The 22,500-nt window shown below is 43.1% G+C and overlaps 1 protein-coding gene across 1 annotated transcript in view; it reads left to right on the plus strand.

Annotated features, from left to right (window-relative positions):
- The window catches only part of LOC308284153 (1-phosphatidylinositol 4,5-bisphosphate phosphodiesterase gamma-1-like), a gene marked incomplete at both ends in the record, with an annotated part of 43,259 nt that overhangs the window by 9,177 nt on the left and 11,582 nt on the right, over positions 1-22,500 (plus strand). The window contains 19 exons of the mRNA XM_080724703.1: positions 1,011-1,104; positions 2,403-2,450; positions 4,899-4,983; positions 5,776-5,856; positions 7,208-7,242; positions 8,243-8,315; positions 8,815-8,910; positions 9,406-9,524; positions 10,276-10,361; positions 12,516-12,636; positions 13,312-13,480; positions 14,887-15,006; positions 16,367-16,474; positions 17,259-17,443; positions 18,969-19,169; positions 20,097-20,216; positions 20,500-20,683; positions 21,052-21,129; positions 21,481-21,584. Coding sequence (XP_080580829.1) covers positions 1,011-1,104; positions 2,403-2,450; positions 4,899-4,983; positions 5,776-5,856; positions 7,208-7,242; positions 8,243-8,315; positions 8,815-8,910; positions 9,406-9,524; positions 10,276-10,361; positions 12,516-12,636; positions 13,312-13,480; positions 14,887-15,006; positions 16,367-16,474; positions 17,259-17,443; positions 18,969-19,169; positions 20,097-20,216; positions 20,500-20,683; positions 21,052-21,129; positions 21,481-21,584 — 2,107 coding nt within the window. The remainder of the gene's footprint in view (positions 1-1,010; positions 1,105-2,402; positions 2,451-4,898; positions 4,984-5,775; positions 5,857-7,207; positions 7,243-8,242; positions 8,316-8,814; positions 8,911-9,405; positions 9,525-10,275; positions 10,362-12,515; positions 12,637-13,311; positions 13,481-14,886; positions 15,007-16,366; positions 16,475-17,258; positions 17,444-18,968; positions 19,170-20,096; positions 20,217-20,499; positions 20,684-21,051; positions 21,130-21,480; positions 21,585-22,500) is intronic.

Below are 22,500 nucleotides of genomic sequence, written 5' to 3' on the forward strand. Positions count from 1 at the left end.
ACGTTGTACAACCCATGTCTCCGTCCATAAGGCTCACAGAGGAACAATAACATCAGAGACCAGCTCTAGCTTTTTAACCCATTTAAAAAAACATTCCTGAAAAACATCAAATATTATTCAAAAACGTCATTGTTGTGCTTTATTGTTACATCTTGCGTACAGGTACATACCGGTAAGAGTGAAACTTATTAAACAGTAAAAAGATGGAAAAAAGTACTGTCCTTCAAAATGCTAAATGCAGGACCAGTGGTCACCCTAGCTTTAACTGTAGGGATGTCTGTCTTGTGCTGTGCTGCCATGTTTCTGTCTCTCTGTGTGTCTGTGTTCTGGGCCACGTGCACGCGCATGTGGCATATGTTCATGTCATTTCAAAATGTCTCTGTGTGTGATGGAGTCTATGTCTGTCTGAATTGTAAATCTGGTGTTGAAAAAATAAGCATGGGATTCTTTCTAAACTTAAGGTAGCAATGTCACCACCCACATACACCTGTATGTGTAACTGAAGCACTTTAAAAGGAGGCATTATAGGCCTCTCTAGGTCTCTGGTAACGCCTTGACAGAAAACCTGAAATAACATAGTTGTCGTTGATGTATTAGAAATAATATTGGGGTTGTGTCTTTTTTGGCCTTCTGACAGTGTTCAAAAAGGTTTGGCACTGCTTGGTTAAAAGGTTTGTGAGATTAACCCCGGACACACAGACGCAGAGACAGACAGACAGACACACAGGGGTGAAAACTATCATCTGTTGCTTGGCGTAGATAATGACCTATTATTTCACCAACTATAACAACAAAATAATTACAAATATTTTTAAATCATATTTTTCCACTGACAAATATCATCATCATCATCATCATCATCATCATCATCATCATCATCATCATCATCAACATCCTCAATAATCATGATTACAGTATTCAGCTAAAGGCTGGGTACAGATTGCCTGGTGTCACCCAACAGTATCCCACCAGGTTTTAAAGAATTGCTTTCTGTTTACATTTCCTACTAGCGTTCAGTGAAGAGGAGGTGAACATGTGGATTACCGGTCTCAACTGGCTGATGATGGATACACAGAGAGCCCCTGCACCACAGCAGATAGACAGGTAGGTGTGTGTGTGTGTGTGTGTGTGCGTGCGTGTGCGTGTGCGTGTGCGTGTACGTGTGCGCGTGCACGTGTGTGTGTGTGTGAGGTAAATGCCCTCACAATGATAGAAGAATGGCGGTCGCTATTAACTACTACTATGGGTGGTGCCGAGGTTAGAGTACTCTAAAAAAAAGTTTGTCATCTACTGGTGGGATAAGGGGATGAGGAACGAATGTAGACAATGGAAGTGTTGGTGCCCAAATCAGTTTTCAACCCTTGAAAACAGGTATTTTGCTGTTGTCTCTAGGGAGCATTGTCGTGTAAACAGGGCATGAGTTCATGCGAGGCGTATTATTTGACAATTTGGCCAATGTTTAATGAGGTATTAAAAAGTCCTTCAATTGTCACTTTAGAAATGTGCTATACACTTAAACTTTATGTTGGTTTGCTTACTGTTGAGTGAGAAAACAGTGTTGCACATTAATTTAATCAACTGGGGACCCCCCCCAAAATAATTTTGGGACCCCTCTGGTGGTCCTGACCCACAGGTTGAGAACCACAGCCTTACATGATTAGCATTTATTATCAGTGGCATAATAACATAAATGCATCCATATACATTATGCCTCTGCTTGTTTGAGAGAAACTTACATTGTACTTGACCTCCCCTGGCCTCAAACAGGTGAAAAGTCCATACCCACACACTGCTTGAGAAGAGTAGCAAGTTAAAGTGGGGAAAGACTCGGTGGTAGGAAGCAAAGACAAATATTTGTTTTGGGACCGAAATATTTACTCGACATGGATGTGTGTGGAGGCAGTCTCTGCGGTGTGCGGAGGATAGAACAGAGAGCGGGGCTGTGACTGCGAGGATGTGTAGGAGAGGAGAAAAAAAAGAGATGAGTTTTGTTTTCGGCACAATATGAGGGAGCACTGTATATAAACCTTTTAATAGGACACGAAATTCCAAATTTGCCTGTTTATGAGGCAGCGTAAACTTTGGGACTCGGGGGGGGGGGGGGGGGGGGGGGCGTTTTTTCCGGCACGCTTTCACAAACACTGCACCGATTTGAAAGACGTGCTCTGTCAACACCGTCCCCCGTAGACTGTTGAATGAAGCCTTTGTGCTCGCCACGGGCTCCAACACACGTCTTTCCCACCTTATACCAAACTCTTCCTTTCATTCTTTGTGTTTCTCCTTCTCTCTCTCTCCCTCTCTCTCTCTCTCTCTCTCTCTCTCTCTCTCTCTCTCTCTCTCTCTCTCTCTCTCTCTCTCTCTCCCTGCCTCTGTTTCCTTCCTTTCCCTCCCGCCTTCTGTAGATGGCTGAGGAAGCAGTTTGAAGTCATGGACAGGAACCACGAGGGCAGGTAGGTAACTTGTCAAAGATGCCCGTCATCACCCAATTGTGCCCCCTTTTTTTTTTTACAGCAGCCCGTATGATGGATGTTGAGCGGCCATAGCGGGGTCATAGCAGCAGGTGGAATGCAAGGTTAAACCCAATCCAGATGTCATCAAAGAACTGCATCAGAACGCTCTCAGACACCTGCTCTGACCCCCGCACACACACACACACACACACACACACACACACACACACACACACACACACACGCAATTCTCTTTCAGCACCTCTCTCTCTCTCCGTTTCATTTACTCTTCTAACACCCAATATACCAGTAATTTCTTTTGACTGGGGTCCCACAGGGCTCTGTACCTGGTCGTCTCCTCCTTTCATCCCTCGATGCCAAACCTCCGGAAAGTTTACAGATCTTTGAGTTCTCAACACGCCTTGTTGTTGTCGATCTGCTATCTTCGCCTCTTTTCGCCGAACGTTTGGCCTATGACGATGATGACGACACGCCCCCCCAGAGCAGGGGTGCGAGCGAGGCTTACATGCGGTTTTGGGTGGAAGCGACTCCAGCCGCGCAAACAGCCTGCCACCGTCTGATAAGGGACCAGGAAGTGATGCGGCGGGATTGGGAGAGGGCAGCTTCCTGTCTGCGCGGAAATAATAACAGTAGCTTAAAAAATCTGAGCTGGACAGAACGAGGGAGGTACCTGTAAGGGTGGGGGGAGAGTGGGGGAGGGGGCAGAGACGAGACAAGAGATGAACGCCCTAATCCCTACACATAACCACACAGGTGGACTTCATCTCTGTCACAGAAAGTTGATTTATTTTGCAACATTCGTCCACCTCCTGGGTTTCTCTGCATCTGCTTTCCTCTGCTGCTTTCCTCTGTGTGTGTGTGTGTGTGTGTGTGTGTGTGTGTGTGTGTGCGTGCGCGCGTGCGTGCGTGTGTGCGTGCGTGCGTGCGTGTGTGTATGTTTTGTTAATAAGAAGAGTGATTGTCCATGTGGCATTCGTTTACCATAGAAACAGGGAGACGGAGGTAAAGGTAAAGACATCAGCGTTGTGTGTGTGTGTGTGATGTGAACAATCTGGGGAGGAAAAGAGCGCAACGGAAGAAAGCAAAGATATACCACGCTCTGTCCAAACATTTTAAATCCATGGGTTTTCACTTTTCCACTTTTCAATGAAGAATATGCCTCGTCCACTCGTCTTTATTGAGATAGTAGACACAATATAGGTAAACACAATAGTTTACCTATAACTTTCCCCGGCTAAATAACCAATTGATAATCAAGAACCAAATGGACCCTTATCAATCTGTAACTCGTGAGAGTATACAAACAATTTGTACAAATGAAGTGATTTTGTACACGCTCAGGGATGCATGGCCTAATGCATACCAACCTGGAGGTCCTTGATTTTAAAAGCTTGGAGAAGCGCTGGTCTAGACTCTAGAAAGAGGCTGAGGATCAAGAGTACTCAGCTTGATACTTTCAGTAAAGGAGACACACGCCCCCCCCACCCCCCCACCCCCCCCCCCACCCCCTCCCCTGCTCTCCAGCCATCCCTGTTGAGCCCAGACAATGAGAGCCTCACAGAAGGCGTTTCTTCTTTCCTCTTGCTGCTTGCTGTGGAACCAGACAAACCAAGTGTCAGTTCCCCTCTAGCCACGCAGCGCCCTCTCCTGGTGAAGAGGATGTACATGAAAACAGCTTCCACACTATAGCCACCTCTAAGCCATTCTTTCTCAATAGTGGGGTCCTCAGCACAAGGTGTTAATAGCGTCACAATCATTGTGTGTGTGTCCGTGCGTGTGTGTGTGTGTGCGTGCGTGCGTGCGTGCGTGCGTGCGTGCGTGCGTGCGCGCGCGCGCGTGTGTGTGTGTGTGTGTGTGTGTGTGTGTGTGTGTGTGTGTGTGTGTGCGCACGCGCGTGCGGAGCGGGGGTCTCACCTTGTGTCAGATATAGAATACAAGTTCAGTGGTTCTCAACTGTGACCCCCTCACTCTTGGAATGTAGGAGTTGAGGCATTACACTTAGTTTAACTACAGATAAATATAATGGCCATTGTGAGCCTGTAGATCGGCAGCTTAAAGAAAAGTTGCCTCTTTTCTATACTATTACTAAACTATTTAATTTTATAGTGTAGTTTGTTGATGACTTTTGATGCAGTTGGTCTTTTCTTTCTTTCTTTCTTTCTTTCTTTCTTTCTTTCTTTCTTTGTGAGGTGTTGTAAGCATGTAGATCTGCTATTTTCACAATAGAACCATGCTATACAAAATGTAATGCCTCAACTCTTAGTGCTTGTCAGGTGGTTACCCCAGTTAAAATAGGATTGGGGACTCGTGGCCTGAAAAGGTTGAGAACCACTGCTCTATTTAATCTTATAGATTGTTCTAATGTACCTCTAGTTCTCCTCTCACTGTCTTCTCTCTCTGTCTCTCTCTCTCTTTCCTCCTGTCCAGCATCACAGTGAAGGACGTGAAAGCTCTTCTTCCTCAGGTCAACTACAGAGTCCCCAACACACGCTTTCTCAAAGACAAGCTTCAGGTGGGAGCAAAACAACAACAGATCAGATACAAAACTGTTAACCACTGGTAACTAAAAGGAGACAATCTTCAAACGTAGATCGGCTATTTTTGGCAAAGAGATGTGGCGGTGCGGATGAAAAAAAGTACAGTTGTAACTCAAGTCTGTTTCTCTAAGGCAGTGGTTCTCAACCTTTTCAGGCTGTGACCCCCCATAATAATCATAATTGAACTGGGGACCCGCCCCATCTTGACAAGCACTTGGAATGGAAAGGAGTTGAGGCATTCTATTCTGCTAGTCTGGTTTACACCTCCCAAATCATAGGCGTCATTTCCGTTCAGAGAATATGTATTAAAATATCTTTACATTAAATGTTTTAAATTATGCTGCGATGATTTATATTAGGATACATTTGTGTGACTCTAAAGATATATCGTCACTGTCGGGCAGAAACCTCGTATCTCCAAGTTTCAAATTTGTACGTTTTTTCACCAAGTAAAGCCCTGCTTTATCATACAAGACTGTTGCACAAAAGTAGTGAAAACAGCCGATCTACAAGCACACAACGCCTCGCGGTGTGCTTGTAGATCTGCTATTTTCACTAGTTTAGTTAATTTTTAAAATGATAAATACAAAACGAACGGTCTTGGACATACAAGGTTTCCACCCGATAACGACGATATGCTTTATCAATTCATAATCTTCAGAGCCTCCGTGCTCCAGACTGCATGACGGAAGCGTTTGACATTTGTGGGAGGCAACAGTCTGGCTAGCGAGACTACATTAACGTTATTGTACTTCCTATCTGTGCAGGAAGTGGAGGCCAGGAGCGATCTGTCGTACCCCAACTTTGCACAGCTCTACAGAACGCTAATGTTTGACGCACAAAGGAGTGTGAGTACGAATTAATGTTTACACACGCAGGTGCACACGATGAATAATAATATAAAAATGTATATATATTTATAATTCACTTTACATTTGAAACTATAATCTAAAGTCCTGCAAACAGGGTAAAACGTTTGCATAAAACATCACAAAATAAGTGTAGCTAAAAGAACGCTCCATTAAAAAGGTAGGTCTTTAGGGCCCCATTTTTGTCCATCCCTAAACTTGCCATTTATTACTATTTTGAAAAACATGAAAAAATAAATAAATAATAATTATAATAATAAAAAGAATATAATATATATATAAATATATACTGTGTATACTGTATACTGTATATACTGTATAGATCAGCTATCAAATAGCTCACAGTATTTCAATGTAGATTGGCTATTTGAAGTATTTTTTTTATGTTTTTCAAAATAGTAAAAAAAGGCAAAGAAGTTTAGGGATAAGCTTCAAGTCCTCTTGTAAGAGCATCATCAGATTGCAGTGCTCTCAGGTGGTCAGGGAGGGCATTGCAGGGTCGAGGAGCGGCTGTGCAGAAGGCCTGGACGGACACCCATGGTAACCACTAACCCTGACCACAACCCCCCACCCCCACCCCCACTCCCTGCCACACATACACACACACACACACACACACACACACACACACACACACACACACACACACACACACACACACACACACACACAGGACCGCACCAGAACTAGAACCAGAACTTTCAAGAACCAAGACATTTCAAGAACCTGTGAAGTTCCGGGACCAAGTTCTGCTTACGTTTCAATATAACCAGAAAAAAGAGCCGCAGTGCTGCTTTCCCCGCCTATAGGTTTCCCAGAACTCAGGTTTAGTACTACATCAAGAGCAGGACCTAAAAAAGGTTCCCAGAAACTTGTCTGAAACTGGGCCGTGTGCTATGGAAGCAAAACCAGAACCCAAAAAATAGGTTCAGGTTCTGGAAAGCTCTGGTTCCACGTTGCAGTGGAAAAGGGATATCGTCACTGTCGGGCAGAAACCTCGTATCTCCAACTTTCAAGTTTGTACGTTTTTTCACCAAGTAAAGCCCTGCTTCATCATACAAAGCTGTCGCACAAAGGTAGTGAAAACAGCCGATCTACAAGCACACAACGCCTCGCGGTGCGAGGCGTTGTGTGCTTGTAGATCTGCTATTTTCACTAGTTTAGTTCATTTTTAAAATGATAAATGCAAAACGAACGGTCTTGGACATACAAGGTTTCCACCCGACAACGACGATATACACACTCACTCCCTAAGTGCTTTTGTGATCCCATTGCCCCCTGTTCCCTCTCTCTCCTGTTGGCACCTGACTCCTCCTCTCTGCTCCTCCAGATCATCGAGCAGCTGGAACTCTCCTTCCCTCTCAGGTGAGCTTCTCCTCCAGCCTCCGCTGCTCCTTTCACCCTCCCTTGGTTTTTGTCCTCCCGTGTGACAACTTTCCCTTTTAACCCATTGAGACTCGAGGACCCGATGCTTCAGATGCCTTCTGAAATCTGCGGTTCTCACACTTTTGAGATTTTTCACAAAGAAATAGCAGATGTACAAGCTCACAAATCTGCTATTTTTCAGTGACCGACGCCAAAATCTAAAATGACACAGATGCTTTCCCAGACCATGCCATTATGCAAAAAATGTTTCAACATTTTTCAAAAATGGCAGATATACACGCTCGTAGCGCAGTATGAAGTGACACGTTGTGAGCTTGTATGTCTGCTATTTTTCAATGGCCAAGGCCAAGATGCTTTCCCGGACCATGCCATTGTGCAAAATGTACTTCTCTGTAGTACAGGACAAAAACATGGGCTGTGAACCACTGCTACATAATATGTTACATTGAATTGATATAATAGTAAACATAAGGTGTAATCTGAGATAAACAATTTTTTTTCTTTTCTTTTCCTTTTAATTTATCACATATCCTTTTCTCAACATTCCAGCTGCACCTCTCTCTCTCCCTCTATGCCACTCCACCTTTCACTCTCCTGCCATCTGGCAGCTGGGAACACTCGCTCTCTGGGACCTATTTTCATCCATCTTTTACCCTTTATTATCCCTAAACTTCTTTGCCTTTTTTAATATTTTGAAAATACATTTTTAAATAGTTCAAATAGCTGATCTACAAGCTCACAATGTGTCGATGTAGATTGGCTATTTGAAGTATTTTAAAAGGTTTTTCAAAATAGTAAAAAAAGGCAAAGATAATAAAGGGTAATGCATGGATGAAAATATAGCTCCGTCTCTTTCTCCATCTGTCTCTGTCTCTCTCTCTTCTCTCTCTCTCTCTCTCTCTCTCTCTCTCTCTCTCTCTCTCTCTCTCTCTCTCTCTCTCTCTGACGCCACTGTGCTCTAAATCATTGTGTTTGGCAGGAATGTGGACAGGCCAGAGCTTTGTCAGATCTCTCTCTACGACTTCCAGAAGTTCCTACAGATGGACCAGAAGGTACAAACGAAAGCCAATGTTTTTTTTCTTCTTTTTTTTGCCTCTCCTCAACTCCCATAGCCAGTGATGGAAGAACGATTTGCATGCATTGCTTAAGTAAAAGTATCAATACTGCAATGTAGAATTACTCTGCTACAAGTGGAAGTCCCGTATTCAACATGTATTTGAGTAAAACTTCAAAAGTATTGGCATCAAAATAAAAGTATTAATTGTGCAGAATGTCCCCATTTCACAAGTTGAAAATGTCTAAAACATCTTTGGAAAATAGCAGATCTACAAGCTATGAGCTTGTAGATCGGCTATTTTAGAATGTCTGTATTATATATAGGTCTGAAGTGGTTACTGTAATGTATGTTTTGTAATAATAATACAAATCTATAAAGTTACTAGTAATACAGTTTTAATATAATTATAATGAAGTAAAACAAATTTCCTCTGAGATGTAGAAGTAGAAGTAAATACTGAAGAAAGTCAAACTACCTCCAAACTGTCCTTCCAGGAGTCGTGGGCGTCTGACTTGGGTCGCGTCAGGGACTTCCTCATGGGATACCTGAGGGGTGGAGCCCAGGTGGAGCCCATGCTACAACTTGATGAGGTGAAACACACACACACACACACACGCACGCACGCACGCACGCACGCACGCACGCACGCACGCACGCACGCACGCACGCACGCACACACACACACACACACACACACACACACACACACACACACACACACACACACACATGTAATGTACAGACACACACAGACCAAAACACATACTGAGATTACCCAGGAACTATATACTAGGGTTGCAACAGTTAATCAAATTGGTCAATATAACTGATTAAAAATACAATTTGAATAAATAATACAATTATTTGTATTGATTTTCTTAAAATAATTACAGTATTAAAAATGACGATCTACCTGCTCAAAGGATGAGCTTGTAGATTGACAATTTCCTGTATTTTTATGTGTAACAATTTATTAGATGTATAAAGAATGAAGACAAATATAATTATTAAAAGATCCGCAGCTCGATCAATGGGAAAAGCTAATGGAGAGAAAACTAATCCTCTGTTCTGTTGTGTCCTCCCAGTTCCTGACCTTCCTGTTCTCTAAGGAGAACGCAGTGTGTGACCCTCGGCCTTCCCCCGCTGTCCCAGACGACATGAAGAGACCCCTGTCCCAGTACTGGATCTCCTCCTCGCACAACACGTATGTCCAGGGGTGTCGCACCAAAACCTGGGCCCTGGTAGTTAGGGCTGTCACAAGTATTACATAATCGTCTAATCGCAATTATTTGACATAATCGCAAATATTTTGTCATAATCGTCATAATCGTGAATGTTCAAAATTGTTCATACATTTACAATCATTTTCAGAAATAGTGGAAATAGCAGATCTACAAGCTCACAACGCGTCGCATCGCGACGCGTTGTGAGCTTGTAGATCGGCTATTTCCACTATCAATGTTATTTTTTAAGTAGAAAGTTGTCAAATATGTCAGTAATTTCTTTGTATATTTAGGTTATGTGTCATATCTGCCATGTGCAACTTCAAAGCCTAAAAGCCAAACAGAAATGTAATTGTCAATGACAAAAACACAATTAAATCGTTAATCGCAATTATTTGAGTGACAATTAATCGTCATGTAAAATGTCATATCGTGACAGCCCTACTGGTAGTGGGTACAAGGATTCACTCACATTTTGTGCTTTGACTATTGAAAAATAGCACCAGCTGCAAGCTTGCAAGATCTGCTATTTTTGAAAAATCTTTGAATATTTCAAATCCTTCTGAGTTTTTTTTTGAAAAACCTATGTTTCTATGTCAGTGTTGCTGAGCGAGACGCTTAGTGAGCTTGGAGGTCTGCTATTTTCTATATTTTCACCAAAAGGCCCTTTTAGAAAATTCCAGCCCCTGCCTCTCTTAACATTCTCTGCACGTCCCTGCTCTCCTCATCCAGGTATCTGACAGGCGACCAGTTCTCCAGCGAGTCGTCTCTTGAAGCCTACGCTCGCTGTCTGAGGATGGGCTGCCGCTGCATCGAGCGTGAGAGCCTCCCAAACCCTTTTAGTTTGTTTCTTTAACCCATTTAGGCCTAGAATTATTGAATGCTTTAACCAGTGAAAAATAACAGATATACAAGCTCACAGCGCGGCACCGAGTGCCGCGCTGCGAGCTTGTAGATCTGCTATTTTTGAAAAACCGTGAAAATTTGAATTTTGACCCGATTCTATAAGTGTCTTTTGAATCCTTCTAAGGTTTTTGGAAAAAACCTATGTTTCTATGTCAGCAATCTGGCCAGCCATCATCAAAGAAAAGGTACTTTTCACTTAACTGGAGCTCAGTTAGTCTGTTCTTGAGAGACTACTATGTCAGTGGTTCTCAAACCTTTTCATGTGAAGAACCTCCAAAATAATATTTATTTGGCCACGGACCCCCATCTCAAAATATCTAGTTCCAGGGACCACCCAGAAGCAAAATCTGAGTTACAAACATTCGCTTTGAAAATACATAATATATTCAAAGATGTGAACACATTTTCACGACTTTTTCAAAAAATAGCAGATCTACAAGCTCGCAGCGCGGCACTCGGTGCCGCGCTGTGAGCTTGTATATCTGCTATTTTTCACTGGTTAAAGCATTCAATAATTCTAGGCCTAATGGGTTAAGACTAGTGTGGGCTGGGCAGTCCGCTCCCCTTGCTATTGTTTGTTTGTTTCTTAAACGGAAAGACGGAAAGCTGAGAGGCAGACATTGTACGAGAGGCACAGAAAGAAAGCTCTGGCATTTGATCCCAGCCAGGCAGGTGTATTATATGTGTCTCAAGAGGCCAACGTCTTCTTAACCAGAGTGCATTGTGCTGTTAAAATGTTTACAACTACATTTACACTGATTAGAGAGGCTTTGAGGACGGAAGAGCCAGTAGCACAAAGTTGCGTTCCCACCCTTAAACTCTAACTAAAACTGGAACAACTAAATTAAAAACAATTTAAAAACTAATTAAAACTGTAGTGAATTTAAAACAAAAAGTATAAACAAAAAGATTAAATGCTATACTATAATAAGCTTGTAGTTCACCCCAAAATGATTTCCCCCCCTATTGATTAGTCGTTTTTGACGCATTCCAAAGACAAAATTTGATTACAATAAATGTACCCCCATTGATTCAAGACGGCGACCCAAATGCATTTGAATATACATTTAGGTCCCCTTCCGGAATCAATGGGGGTACATTAACTAATAAAATGTTTGTCTTATGAATGCAACAAATACAAAAACATATTACTGAACTCAAGTCTCCATGGCGTGAGTAATCAATTAAAATAAATTATTTTTAGGGGTGAACTACTCCTTTAAGCCTGACATATCATGGTTATTATAGTAGGTCTATATTATTTAGTTTTGTGTTTATACCTTTTGTTTTCAAATTCACTACAGTTTTAATTCATTTATAAAGTGTGTTTCGTAGTTTAATTTTGGTTTTCCTTTTAGTTACAGTATATATCTATTTTAAAGATTTTTTAATTCATTTTGATTAATGTTAGTGTTAGTTTTAGTTTTTTATTGTAATAATACGAGCTATTTGTCAGAGAAAAAAGAGCTTTTTGGAAAGTTCAGTACATTAATGATGTATGTATGGATGCTCCCTCTTGTTTCAAATAAAGACAATCAAAAAGAAAAGAGAGAAGAGTCTTATCTTAGAGCAGGGGTTTTCAAAGTGGGTGCGAGATCATTTGATAATATTTGGAATTTATTTGGACACTTGAAAAAATATTTAGTATCATTTTAAACTTGAAGTACAAAGTTATTTTCAGTCAGTTCTAACCAAAAGGGCTGTTATCTCAACGTTTTCCTCGCAACATAAACATCATAATTCATCATACAAGACTGTCGCACAAAACTAGTGAAAACAGCCGATCTACAAGCACACAACGCCTCGCGATGTGTGCTTGTAGATCTGCTGTTTTCACTAGTTTAGTACATTTTATAGATGATAAATACAAAACGAACGCTTTTGGACAAGGTTTCCACCCGACAACGACGATATGCTATAAATATAAGGTGCTGGGAGTGAAAATTATAATGTAGGGGTGCCTCGGATTAAAACAATATTAATGGGGTGCCCTGAGACAAAAAAGTTTGGGAACCCCTGTCTTAGAGAATAATGATCTGTGGCATCATGTGTCCCCTGGTTTTCAGTGGACTGCTGGGACGGGCCTGACGACCTCCCTATCATCTACCACGGACACACCTTGACCTCCAAGATCAAATTCCTGGACGTCCTGTATACCATCAAAGAACACGCTTTCATCACATCTGAGTGAGTAGCTTAGGAGGACACTGTGTTGGAGTAAGGCTGGGCAGTGGTTCTCAAAATCTCAACCTTTTCAGGCCGTGACCCCTCAAAATAATGATATGTGTACTGGGGACCCCCCACCTTGACAAGCACCTGGAAGGCATAACAGTTTGTTTGACTCTGTTCCACTGATAAATATTGTGAAAAAAGCCGACCTAAAAGCTCACAACGCGTAGCGCTGCGAGGCGTTTTCGGTTATTATATGAAGATTAGAGTATTTGAAGTCACACATTATAGCAGTGGTCCCAAACCTTTTAGCCTGTGACCCAAAAGAGAAATTAAACATTTGCCCGGGACCCAAACCAGTGAAAACAGCAGATCTACAAGCTTGCAGATCTGCTGTTTTCACTACTTCTTAAACATTTATTTTCTAATTCATGGAATTTCTTAGATTTTTTATTCACGAAATTACTTAGAAACATAATTGACTTATTTTTAATCATGAACGATTTTGCTTTTTTGAAAATGTTTTGAAAATAAATAATAATAATAATACCAAAATGACCCAGTGTTTGGGAACCAGTGCATTGTAGGACTTGGTCATAGAAACATTTCCAGTCGTGAGATTAGATTTTGCTTTCATCCGTGTGTGTGTGTGCGTGCGTGCGTGCGTGCGTGCGTGCGTGCGTGTGTGTGCAGGTACCCAGTCATCCTGTCCATAGAGGACCACTGCAGCGTGGTCCAACAGAGGAACATGGCCACTCACTTCAAGAAGGTGTTTGGGGATCTGCTGCTGACCAAGCCGGTGGACAGCAACGCTGAGGAGCTGCCCTCGCCCTACCAGCTGCGCAGGAAGATCCTCATCAAGGTCAGACACGCACGCACGCACTCTTGACGCACGCATGTACGCACGCACGCAAGCACCCTCACTCGCTCACTCGCTCACTCGCTCACTCACTCACTCGCTCACTCACTCGCTCACTCACTCGCTCACTCGCTCACTCACTCGCTCACTCACTCCCTCACTCGCTCACTCACTCACTCACTCACTCACTCACACACGCTTAAAGCACTGGTTCCCAAGGACTGGGTCGCGGACCCATTTTTATGGGTCCCTTATAAAAAAATGTTTCTACATTTAGTTTTTAATTATTATTATTTCAAAACCTTTTCAAAAACATTTCCAAAAAAGCTAAGATTTTCATGAATATAAAAAAAAAGCTAATGGTTTTTCATTAATAAATCAAAGAAAAATCTAAGAAATGTAATAAATTAGAAAGCAAATGTTTAAGAAGTAGTGAAAATAGGCGATGTACAACTCACAACGCGGCGCGAAGCGACGCGTTGTGAGTAGATCTGCTGTTTTTACTAGTTTGGTTCCCGGGCAAACTCCTAATCTCTCTTTTGGGTCTCGAGCTAAAAGGTTTGGGAACCACTGCCCTCGTCCCTCGGCTATTTTCATTTTTCTTTTTTTCTTTCCCCACAGATTTCAGAAAAGGCCCTAGTATAGAGCCCTGGGGGACTACGGTCAACCGTATGGGGTTTAAGGGGTTATTAAACGACTGGAGCCTTCTCTAAAGCTCATTATTGTGGTTGCCCGACAGTTCTGGAGAAACGTTATTTTCACCACTAGATAAACTTCTTTGTGAATCAGATGCCATTGGAAATTGAAGGAAAAACATATGAGGAGTGGCACTAGCTGGAGTATTGGTTGAGCTTCACTTGGCAGTTAGCTTGCTGCAGAATATAGTCACGGCAACCAGGGGCGAAATTAGATCTTATTCTGCATGGGTTTTCAGATCAAAAGGGCCCTGTACTGCCGTGAGGGACCCCTGATATATTGGAAATTACAAAATACTTATCGTCGTTGTCGTTGTCGGATGTAAACCTTGTATCTCCAAGTTTCAAATTTGTATGTTCTTTCGCAAAGCAAAGCCCTGCTTCATAGTGCAAGGCTGTCGCACAAAAATAGTGAAAACAGCAGATCTACAAGCACACAACGCCTCGCGGGTTGTGTGCTTGTAGATCGGCTGTTTTCACTATAGTTTAAATCATTTTAAAATGAAAAATGCAAAACGAATGGTTTTGGACATACAAGGTTTTCACCCGACAACGACGATATAATAACCTATGAATTTATAATACTGTCCCCAGTAGGGGGGCCCTTGGGTTTATTAAACCCATCAACCCTATACAAATTACGCTTGTGACAGCAACCACACTTGCAATTTCCAATTGCATCTTTCTAGTTCCATGTCACTGTGTGTCACACAGCACAAGAAGCTGGTGGAGGGGACCCTGTATGAAGAGGTGGCCTCAGCCAGCTACTCTGACAATGACATCAGCAACTCACAGAAGAACGGCATCATGTACCTCGAAGACCCCATCGACCATGTGAGTGTGTGTGTGTGTGTGTGTGTGTGCGCGCGCGTGCGTGCGTGCGTGCGTGTGTGCGTGCGTGCGTGCGTGCGTGCGTGTGTGTGTGTGTGTTGCGTGTGTGTGTCGCACGGGCATGGGAAGCAATAATAGTACTTTTATAGCTCTACAAGGCAAGCTATAACACTTATAGCTTTACCAGCAATACAAGCAGGCACGTGCACACATAGACATCAAAGGGGGCTTGAGCCCTTGCCCTTTTATCCGTCTGTAAAAAGTGCCCTCTCCAGACCATGAATAAGTACAGAAAATAGCCGACCTCCAAGCTCACCACCTCAGTTTACAGTTTAGGCATTTAGCAGACGCTTTTAATCCAAAGCGATTTACAATAAGCAAATAATACATCACTATAATAAACAAGATAACATGTCAGAACATCAACAACAATATAACAAATGCATATGAATATCAATCTAAAAAAAACCAATAAAATCAGTAAAGAAAAAAAGGATTCTAAAAAACATAAAAACAAATGTCAACTAGCTTCATGTATGGTTATTGAGTATTTTCACCAAAAGGCCCTTTTAGAAATGTCAGCCCCTGCCTCTCTAACATTCTCTGCACATCCCTGAATACAAGACAAGTAATTTCCATATAAATACATAATCTAGCAATGATTCTATTTTTACCTCATCTTCTGTATTTGGTAGGTAATCTCAACACCGCTGTGTCTGGGATAGATGCTGTGAAACTTTGAGCTCTAAGCTCAGATTCTTAGTTTTGAATGCTCGTTGCTTTTCTCTGTGTAAACACTAGACAGTGCAAGAGGCTCAATGCGAGAGCATTTTACAGACTTGTAGGTAGGGGTGGGCGATATGGAAAAATACAATATCACGATATTTTCCCAAGCTGTATCACGATACACAATTTTATCACGATTCTTTTTCATGTTGGTTTCGATGGTTATTACTTATTTTTCAAGTTACTTGACAAAAACTAGACTCTCTGGGTTCCTTTTGGGAGGTCTAAATTGAACTTTACAAGTATGTAACTCTGACAGTATACAAATGAAACCAAATGGACCCGTAAGGGTCCATTTGGTTTCATTTGTATACTGTCAGAGTTAAGTGGAGACCTTGACATTTTAAAGTTTGAGAACTACTGATTTAGACCAAAATGCAGGTTTAAATTGAATTCTGCAATGAATCTCTGTAGTAACGATTAAACAGGATTTCTTACAAGGCTCCCTCAATTGTATCACGATATATACGATATCTCTGAAAAGGCCTATCATGGAGACATTGTATCGTCTCCACGATAATTATCACCACATCGCCCACCCCTACTTGTAGGTGACTTTAACATTTGTGTGTTTCAGACATGGACTCCGCACTACTTTGTGTTGACCCGTAATAAGATTTACTACTCAGAGGAGACGTCTCACTACCAGACAGCTGAGGAAGAGGAGGAGGATGAAGGAAAAGAGGTAGAGATGATGATGATGATGATGATGAAGGCGGTAATGATGACGCTGATACTGATGTTGAAGATGGTATAATGATGATGATGATGATGATGATGATAAGAATGCCAATGATAATGATGAGAGGACTAATATAAAACTATTATGAATAGCCCCTTTTATGGGGCGTGGCCACCAGCACTGCTGCTCTTTTTTGGGACCTTCCTGATTAGGTCTGCTTAAACGTAAGCAGAACTTGGCCCCGGAATTTCACAGGTTCTTGAAAGTTCTTGGTTCTGGAAAGTTCTGGTTCTAGTTCTGGTTTGGCCCTGCAGTGGAAAAGGGGATAAAGTCTCCACATGCACCACATATTGTTTCCAGGCGGTCCAACTGACATAATTGGATGTGTTTATGGGTAGAAAGTGTGTTGGGGGGGGTCTTCAATGTTTTTCAGGCCAAGGACTGAAAGCCCTCAGCTGAGAGAAAGATGAAGCAGGGACCTCCGCTACATATTGGATTCATGTTAATGTGTATTTTCAGACATTTAACGACTTAAAACCCCCAATATTTTGTAAACTTGACCTTTGGATCAGTACTTGGTCTGCTCTTTTTTCCAACTACACCAAACCTCTTTGCCAAAAATAGCGGACTGCATGTGAGGGGAAAACTGGGAATTATACCTGTAGAATAAAAGATGTCTTTGTATCTCTTGTACCTCTATATACATTTTCTTTGTGTTTTCTTTTTAAGCTAGTGGACTTCAAACCTGCAGCCCGAATTAAAACTTGAACTTGTCTTTGAACCCCAGGAGTGTAACAACAACGAGCAGCACTGTGCAGAGCGCTGGTTCCACGGGAAGCTGGGCGGCGGCCGCGACGGCCGGCAGGTGGCTGAGAAACTGCTGCAGGAGTACTGCGAGGGCGGGGCCAAGGATGGAACCTTCCTGGTCCGAGAGAGCGAGACCTTTGTGGGAGACTACACTCTATCATTCTGGTGGGTGGAGCTCTGTTTGTTGACTTTGTCTCAGGGGGGGGGGGGGGTTTATCACATCACACGCAGAGGTGTCAATTGGGTATGGCAAGGTATGGCAGCTGCCATACCTTCGCTACAGGAAAAAAAGAAATCATCATGCCTGTTGCTAAGGTATGGCAACATGACTGGTGTCTTGCACTACAGGGAGCCGCCTGGACTGCATTGCAAAAGGCATAAAACCCCAGAAAACGGGTGACATTTTTTATAATAAAGTTCAGGTTGAAACTGGCACAATAATCTTATGAATTGAATTTGAATTGAAATAAACACTATTATGAATTTTCCTCTCCTTTCCTATTGGACCAGTTGCACCCCCTGGTGGCCCCCACTGTGAACTACTGTTGTACACAGCAGCAGCAGTCTGGGTCCACAGGACCACAACTGAGAACATCTGACCTCGCTCTGTGGGTCTTTTTTTGTCAGTGTAGAATGGAAAGAACTACCCAGCAAGAATGCCCACTGCTTGCTACCATTTCACTGATGAACACATGTTACAACAAGTCATCTTGAACCTTGAAAGGAAGCGTTGAGAGTAAAATAGAGACAAGACAACCCATTAAAACCGAGAAAGCATCTGTGTCATTTTAGATTTTAGCGTTGGCTATTCAAAAATAGCAGATATACAAGCTCAGAGCTTGTAACCTTTGCTGTTATTTAACATGTTTGAGAACTACTGATTCAGAAGGCATTCGTAGAATTGGCCTGAGGTCTTAATGATTTGTAGAGGAATAATAGAACAACAGGAGGAAATTATGGATGAATGAGGAGACTAGAGAAAAACTTAGAGCAGAAGTGTACCACTTGTAGCCACAACGAGACAAACATCCATACTAAAAATTATGAGGCTACCATGTATGAACTAGTCCACACACCCCACCCGTCTCTGCCTGTTAATCCTAACCTCCTGTAAACAACGACAACAACAACAACTAATCCAGGGTTCCCACGGTCATGAAATTCCTGGAAATATTTTGATATTAGAAAAATATTTTTCCAGTACTGGAAAAGTTTTGGAATTGATCAAGGGTTCTGGAAGGTCCTGGAAAAAATAGCTATGCATTGTCTTTGGTTTGGTGATTGATTTTGTTAATACCTCTGAAATGACAAATTAAACATTGGCCAAATTGTCAAATATTAGAGGCAGAAATTGTGAAAATAGCCGATCTACATGCTCACAAGTTCACAACGCCTCGCGTTGCGAGGCGTTGTGAGTGTAGAGCTGCTATTTTCACAATAGAAACGTGTTATACAAAATTCCTCAACTTTTAGTGCTCGTCAGGGTGTGTTTCGGGGGTCACAGCCTGAAAAGGTTGAGAACCACTGGCATACACTAGCCTACCTGTCTTTGGGCATTGCGCATAGGAGTTAGCGACTTGTTATTGAGCTGAATTATTGTTATATAGTCCTGGAAATTGGGTTAAATATTATGGAAAAGTTTTGGAAATGAATTGATAAAAATGTGTGGGAACCCTGCTAATCTTTCCAGGCGTTCCGGACGCGTCCAGCACTGCCGGATCCATTCCCGCCAGGAGTCTGGCCTCACCCGCTTCTACCTGACGGACAACCTGGTGTTCGACAGCCTGTACCGCCTCATCTGCCACTACAGGGACACGCCGCTCCGCTGCAACGAGTTCGAGATGAGGCTGGGCAGCCCCGTGCCGCAGCCCAACGCACACGAGAGCAGAGAGTGAGACGCGACGAAGAGTGTGTGTTGTTGGGAGAGCGATAGCATGGGAAATCAATGTGTGTGTAGTCGCTTATCGTCGTTGTCGAGTGGAAACCTTGTATGTCCAAAACTGTTTGTTTTGTATTTATCATTTTGAAACTAGTGAAAATAGCAGGTCTTCAAGCACACAACGCCTCACACCGTGAGGCGTTGTGTGCTTGTAGATCTGCTATTTTCACTAGTTTTGTGCGACACTTTTGTATGATGAAGTAGGGCTTGAATTTACCAAAAAACATACACATTTGAAACTTGGAGATACGAGGTTTCTGCCTGACAGTGACGTTATATTACCATGTGTGAGTTAAGGGCAGTCCATACTGTCTCTGTCAGTAAGGTCCGGTTCAACTACAAAATGGTGTCACTCTCAACCTCTGAAAAGAATTTCCCTGGATTTGAGTTTGGAAAGCTGCACGTTGGAAAGTCTGATCTTTCTGACAAAATATTTGGTGGTCGGAGATAGTATGGATTGCCATTTGGAGCCTGGCCGATATATCAGTCTGGCTGACTTATCGGACATTATACTTGTTTGGCAACATCGGTATTGGTAATTATGCAGAAAAACTTTCAACCTGGCTTCTGTATTTTGTGTAGAATTTCCCAAATGTTCAAATAGAGCAGAATGTGTTCAAAGAAATGATCTGTACTTAGTTTCTAAGATTTTGTATTTTTTGACCTGTAATATAATATAAACATCAGTAATTGGTGGTTTAGGAAAGTCTGAAAAAAGTCAAATCTTCCCCCAAAAACACTCTTGCATGAGGGCTCTAGTGTGAGTTGTCCTTGTGTGAAAGTGGGTGGGAATTGAGCCAATGAATGAATGAATGAGATTCATGAGATTACATGAGACAAAATGGAGGGTTTATGTAACTAGTTCTGCCTGTATTCTAGATGGTTCCATTCCAGTCTGTCCCGCGTCCAGGCTGAACACATGCTGATGCGAGTGCCCAGAGATGGAGCCTTCTTGGTGCGAAAGCGCACCGAGCTCAACTCCTATGCCATCTCCTTCAGGTGGAGCACGTTCTCACACACACACACACACACACACACGCACGCACACACACACACACACACACACACACACACACACACACACATGCGCGCGCACACGCACACAGACACAAACACAGACACTTTGGCTTGTCTAGCTAAATCCAATGTTTTTGCAGAATGGATACTCAAAGTCATACTTTAACTCTAAGATTTGAGGCACCCACATTGTATTTATGTGTGGAATTTTCTCTCTCTCTCTTTCTCTCTCTTTCTCTCCCTCCCTCCCTCTGTCCATCCGTAGGGCGGAGGGTAAGATCAAGCACTGTCGTATCCAGCAGGAGGGTCGTCTCTTCATGCTGGGCAGCTCAGCAGAGTTTGAGAGCCTGGTGGACCTGGTCAGCTACTATGAGAAACACCCTCTGTACCGCAAGATGAGGCTCCGCTACCCCATCAACGAGGACACCCTGGACCGCATGGGCACCACCGTCAGTCACAACACTGTTTCTCAACCTTTTTTTCCATTTCAACGACCCCCAGTTTGATATGCATTGATTAGGCCATAGACCACCATTTGACCACCAGTTCTTTTCCCCTCTGGGACCCCAATCTACACCGTAAATCCTCTCATCCTCTCATTTGTACACTCTCTCATTTCAACAACTGGTGATCCCCAGACATTCTTCTGCATAGAATACAGTGAAATGGAATAGGTGTCCATTTGTCCACTTGTCCATTTGAAATTTGCATGTGGTGTTACCGCAAAAGATCCAAGAAAACAACACACATGACACTGTCAAGATATCACAAGACATACATAAAACATACCATGACATTTCTGCCCTTTATTTTACAGGAACTTGATTACGGGGCTCTGTATGAAGTCCGCACTCCTCACTTCTACGTTGAGGCCAATAAGATGCCCACAGCACGGGTACGTTCAACTGTTCAAACCCTCCACACCTGCTGTTTGGAAGATGGTTTATGATTTATTGGGGCATAGGATTTATTGGGGCATAGAGTTTTCCTCTGTGTGTACAAAGTACTGATGTAGTAAATTAAAAATATTTAATAACTTTTTGTATAGTTGTATCTATTGCAATATTAATGTGTGGTTGTCACAACATCTCAAGGCGCACCTGACCGTGTCTCACAACAGCCCACTGTGCCTGGGCGCACCGTTTGTGCACCACTGATTTAAATACTACCATAATGTTAACCCGGTGCAGGACTGTGTGTGTCTTTGAGAGATTGAAGTCACACTCGTCACTCCTGTGTGTTGCAGTGCACAGTCAAGGCACTGTATGACTACCGCGCTCAGAGGGAAGACGAGCTGTGTTTCCCCAAACAGGCCCTCATCCTCAACGTAGACAAGCAGGAGGGTGGCTGGTGAGTCTGTGGGTGTTCATATTTTTGCAATTTTTTGAGCGGTGGTCCCGCCGCTCCTGTAATTCGCTTTCAAGATGTTACTGGCTGGCTGGCTGGCTGGCCGTGTATGTCTGTCGCCTGCCATACCTCTCCTGACCACACACACAGACCACACGCACACACACACGTTAAAGGAGGGGCGCTATTGAGCAGGGCAGGCAGACAACACACTCTCTCTCTCTCTCTCTCGTGCACGCACGCACGCACGCACGCGCGCACACACACACACACACACACACACACACACACACACACACACACACACACACACACACACACACACACACACACTCAGTCAACATATATAGAGCAGCAGCAGCAGCTCCACACAGACACACGCAGTGAAGGGCGAACGTGAACTGAACGTCCTTTGTTTTCGCTTGATGAACGAATTGTCGAACACGATCATTCTGACGCCCGTGAACGGCGTTCGTCGGCCGTTCGTCGGCCGTTCATGCGGCGGTCCGCGCCTCCGTGCGGTCGTCTGTCCTCTTGTCTCTCTTTTCATTCACATGCTCCAATAGTACGCTCCTTCAAGCAGCTCCTCGTGAACGTTGATTATGCGGTGCTGTCTGCAGCTGCACTGTGAATCTCCTCCTCTCGCAAGTAAAGCCTGACTACTTTGTTATGTGTGTTGCACGGCGAAAATAGCTGATCTGCAAGCTCACACACACACGCTCCACTTCAAACGAGGTTTGATTTTTTTTACTCATAACGTAACCACTTAACCACTGTTTTTTTTATTGTTTTTGAGCGGTGGTCACACCGTCTCCTATACGTGGCCGTGTGTGTGTCCGGCCGTCCGGCCGTGTATGTAGCCTCAAGGCTGCAGTACCTTTTCTGACCACACATGTTAAGGGAGGGGCGCTGTTCTCAC

The sequence above is a fragment of the Nannobrachium achirus genome (genome assembly GCF_963921795.1).
Source record: "Nannobrachium achirus genome assembly, chromosome: 1".
Classification (NCBI taxonomy): Eukaryota; Metazoa; Chordata; class Actinopteri; order Myctophiformes; family Myctophidae; genus Nannobrachium; species Nannobrachium achirus.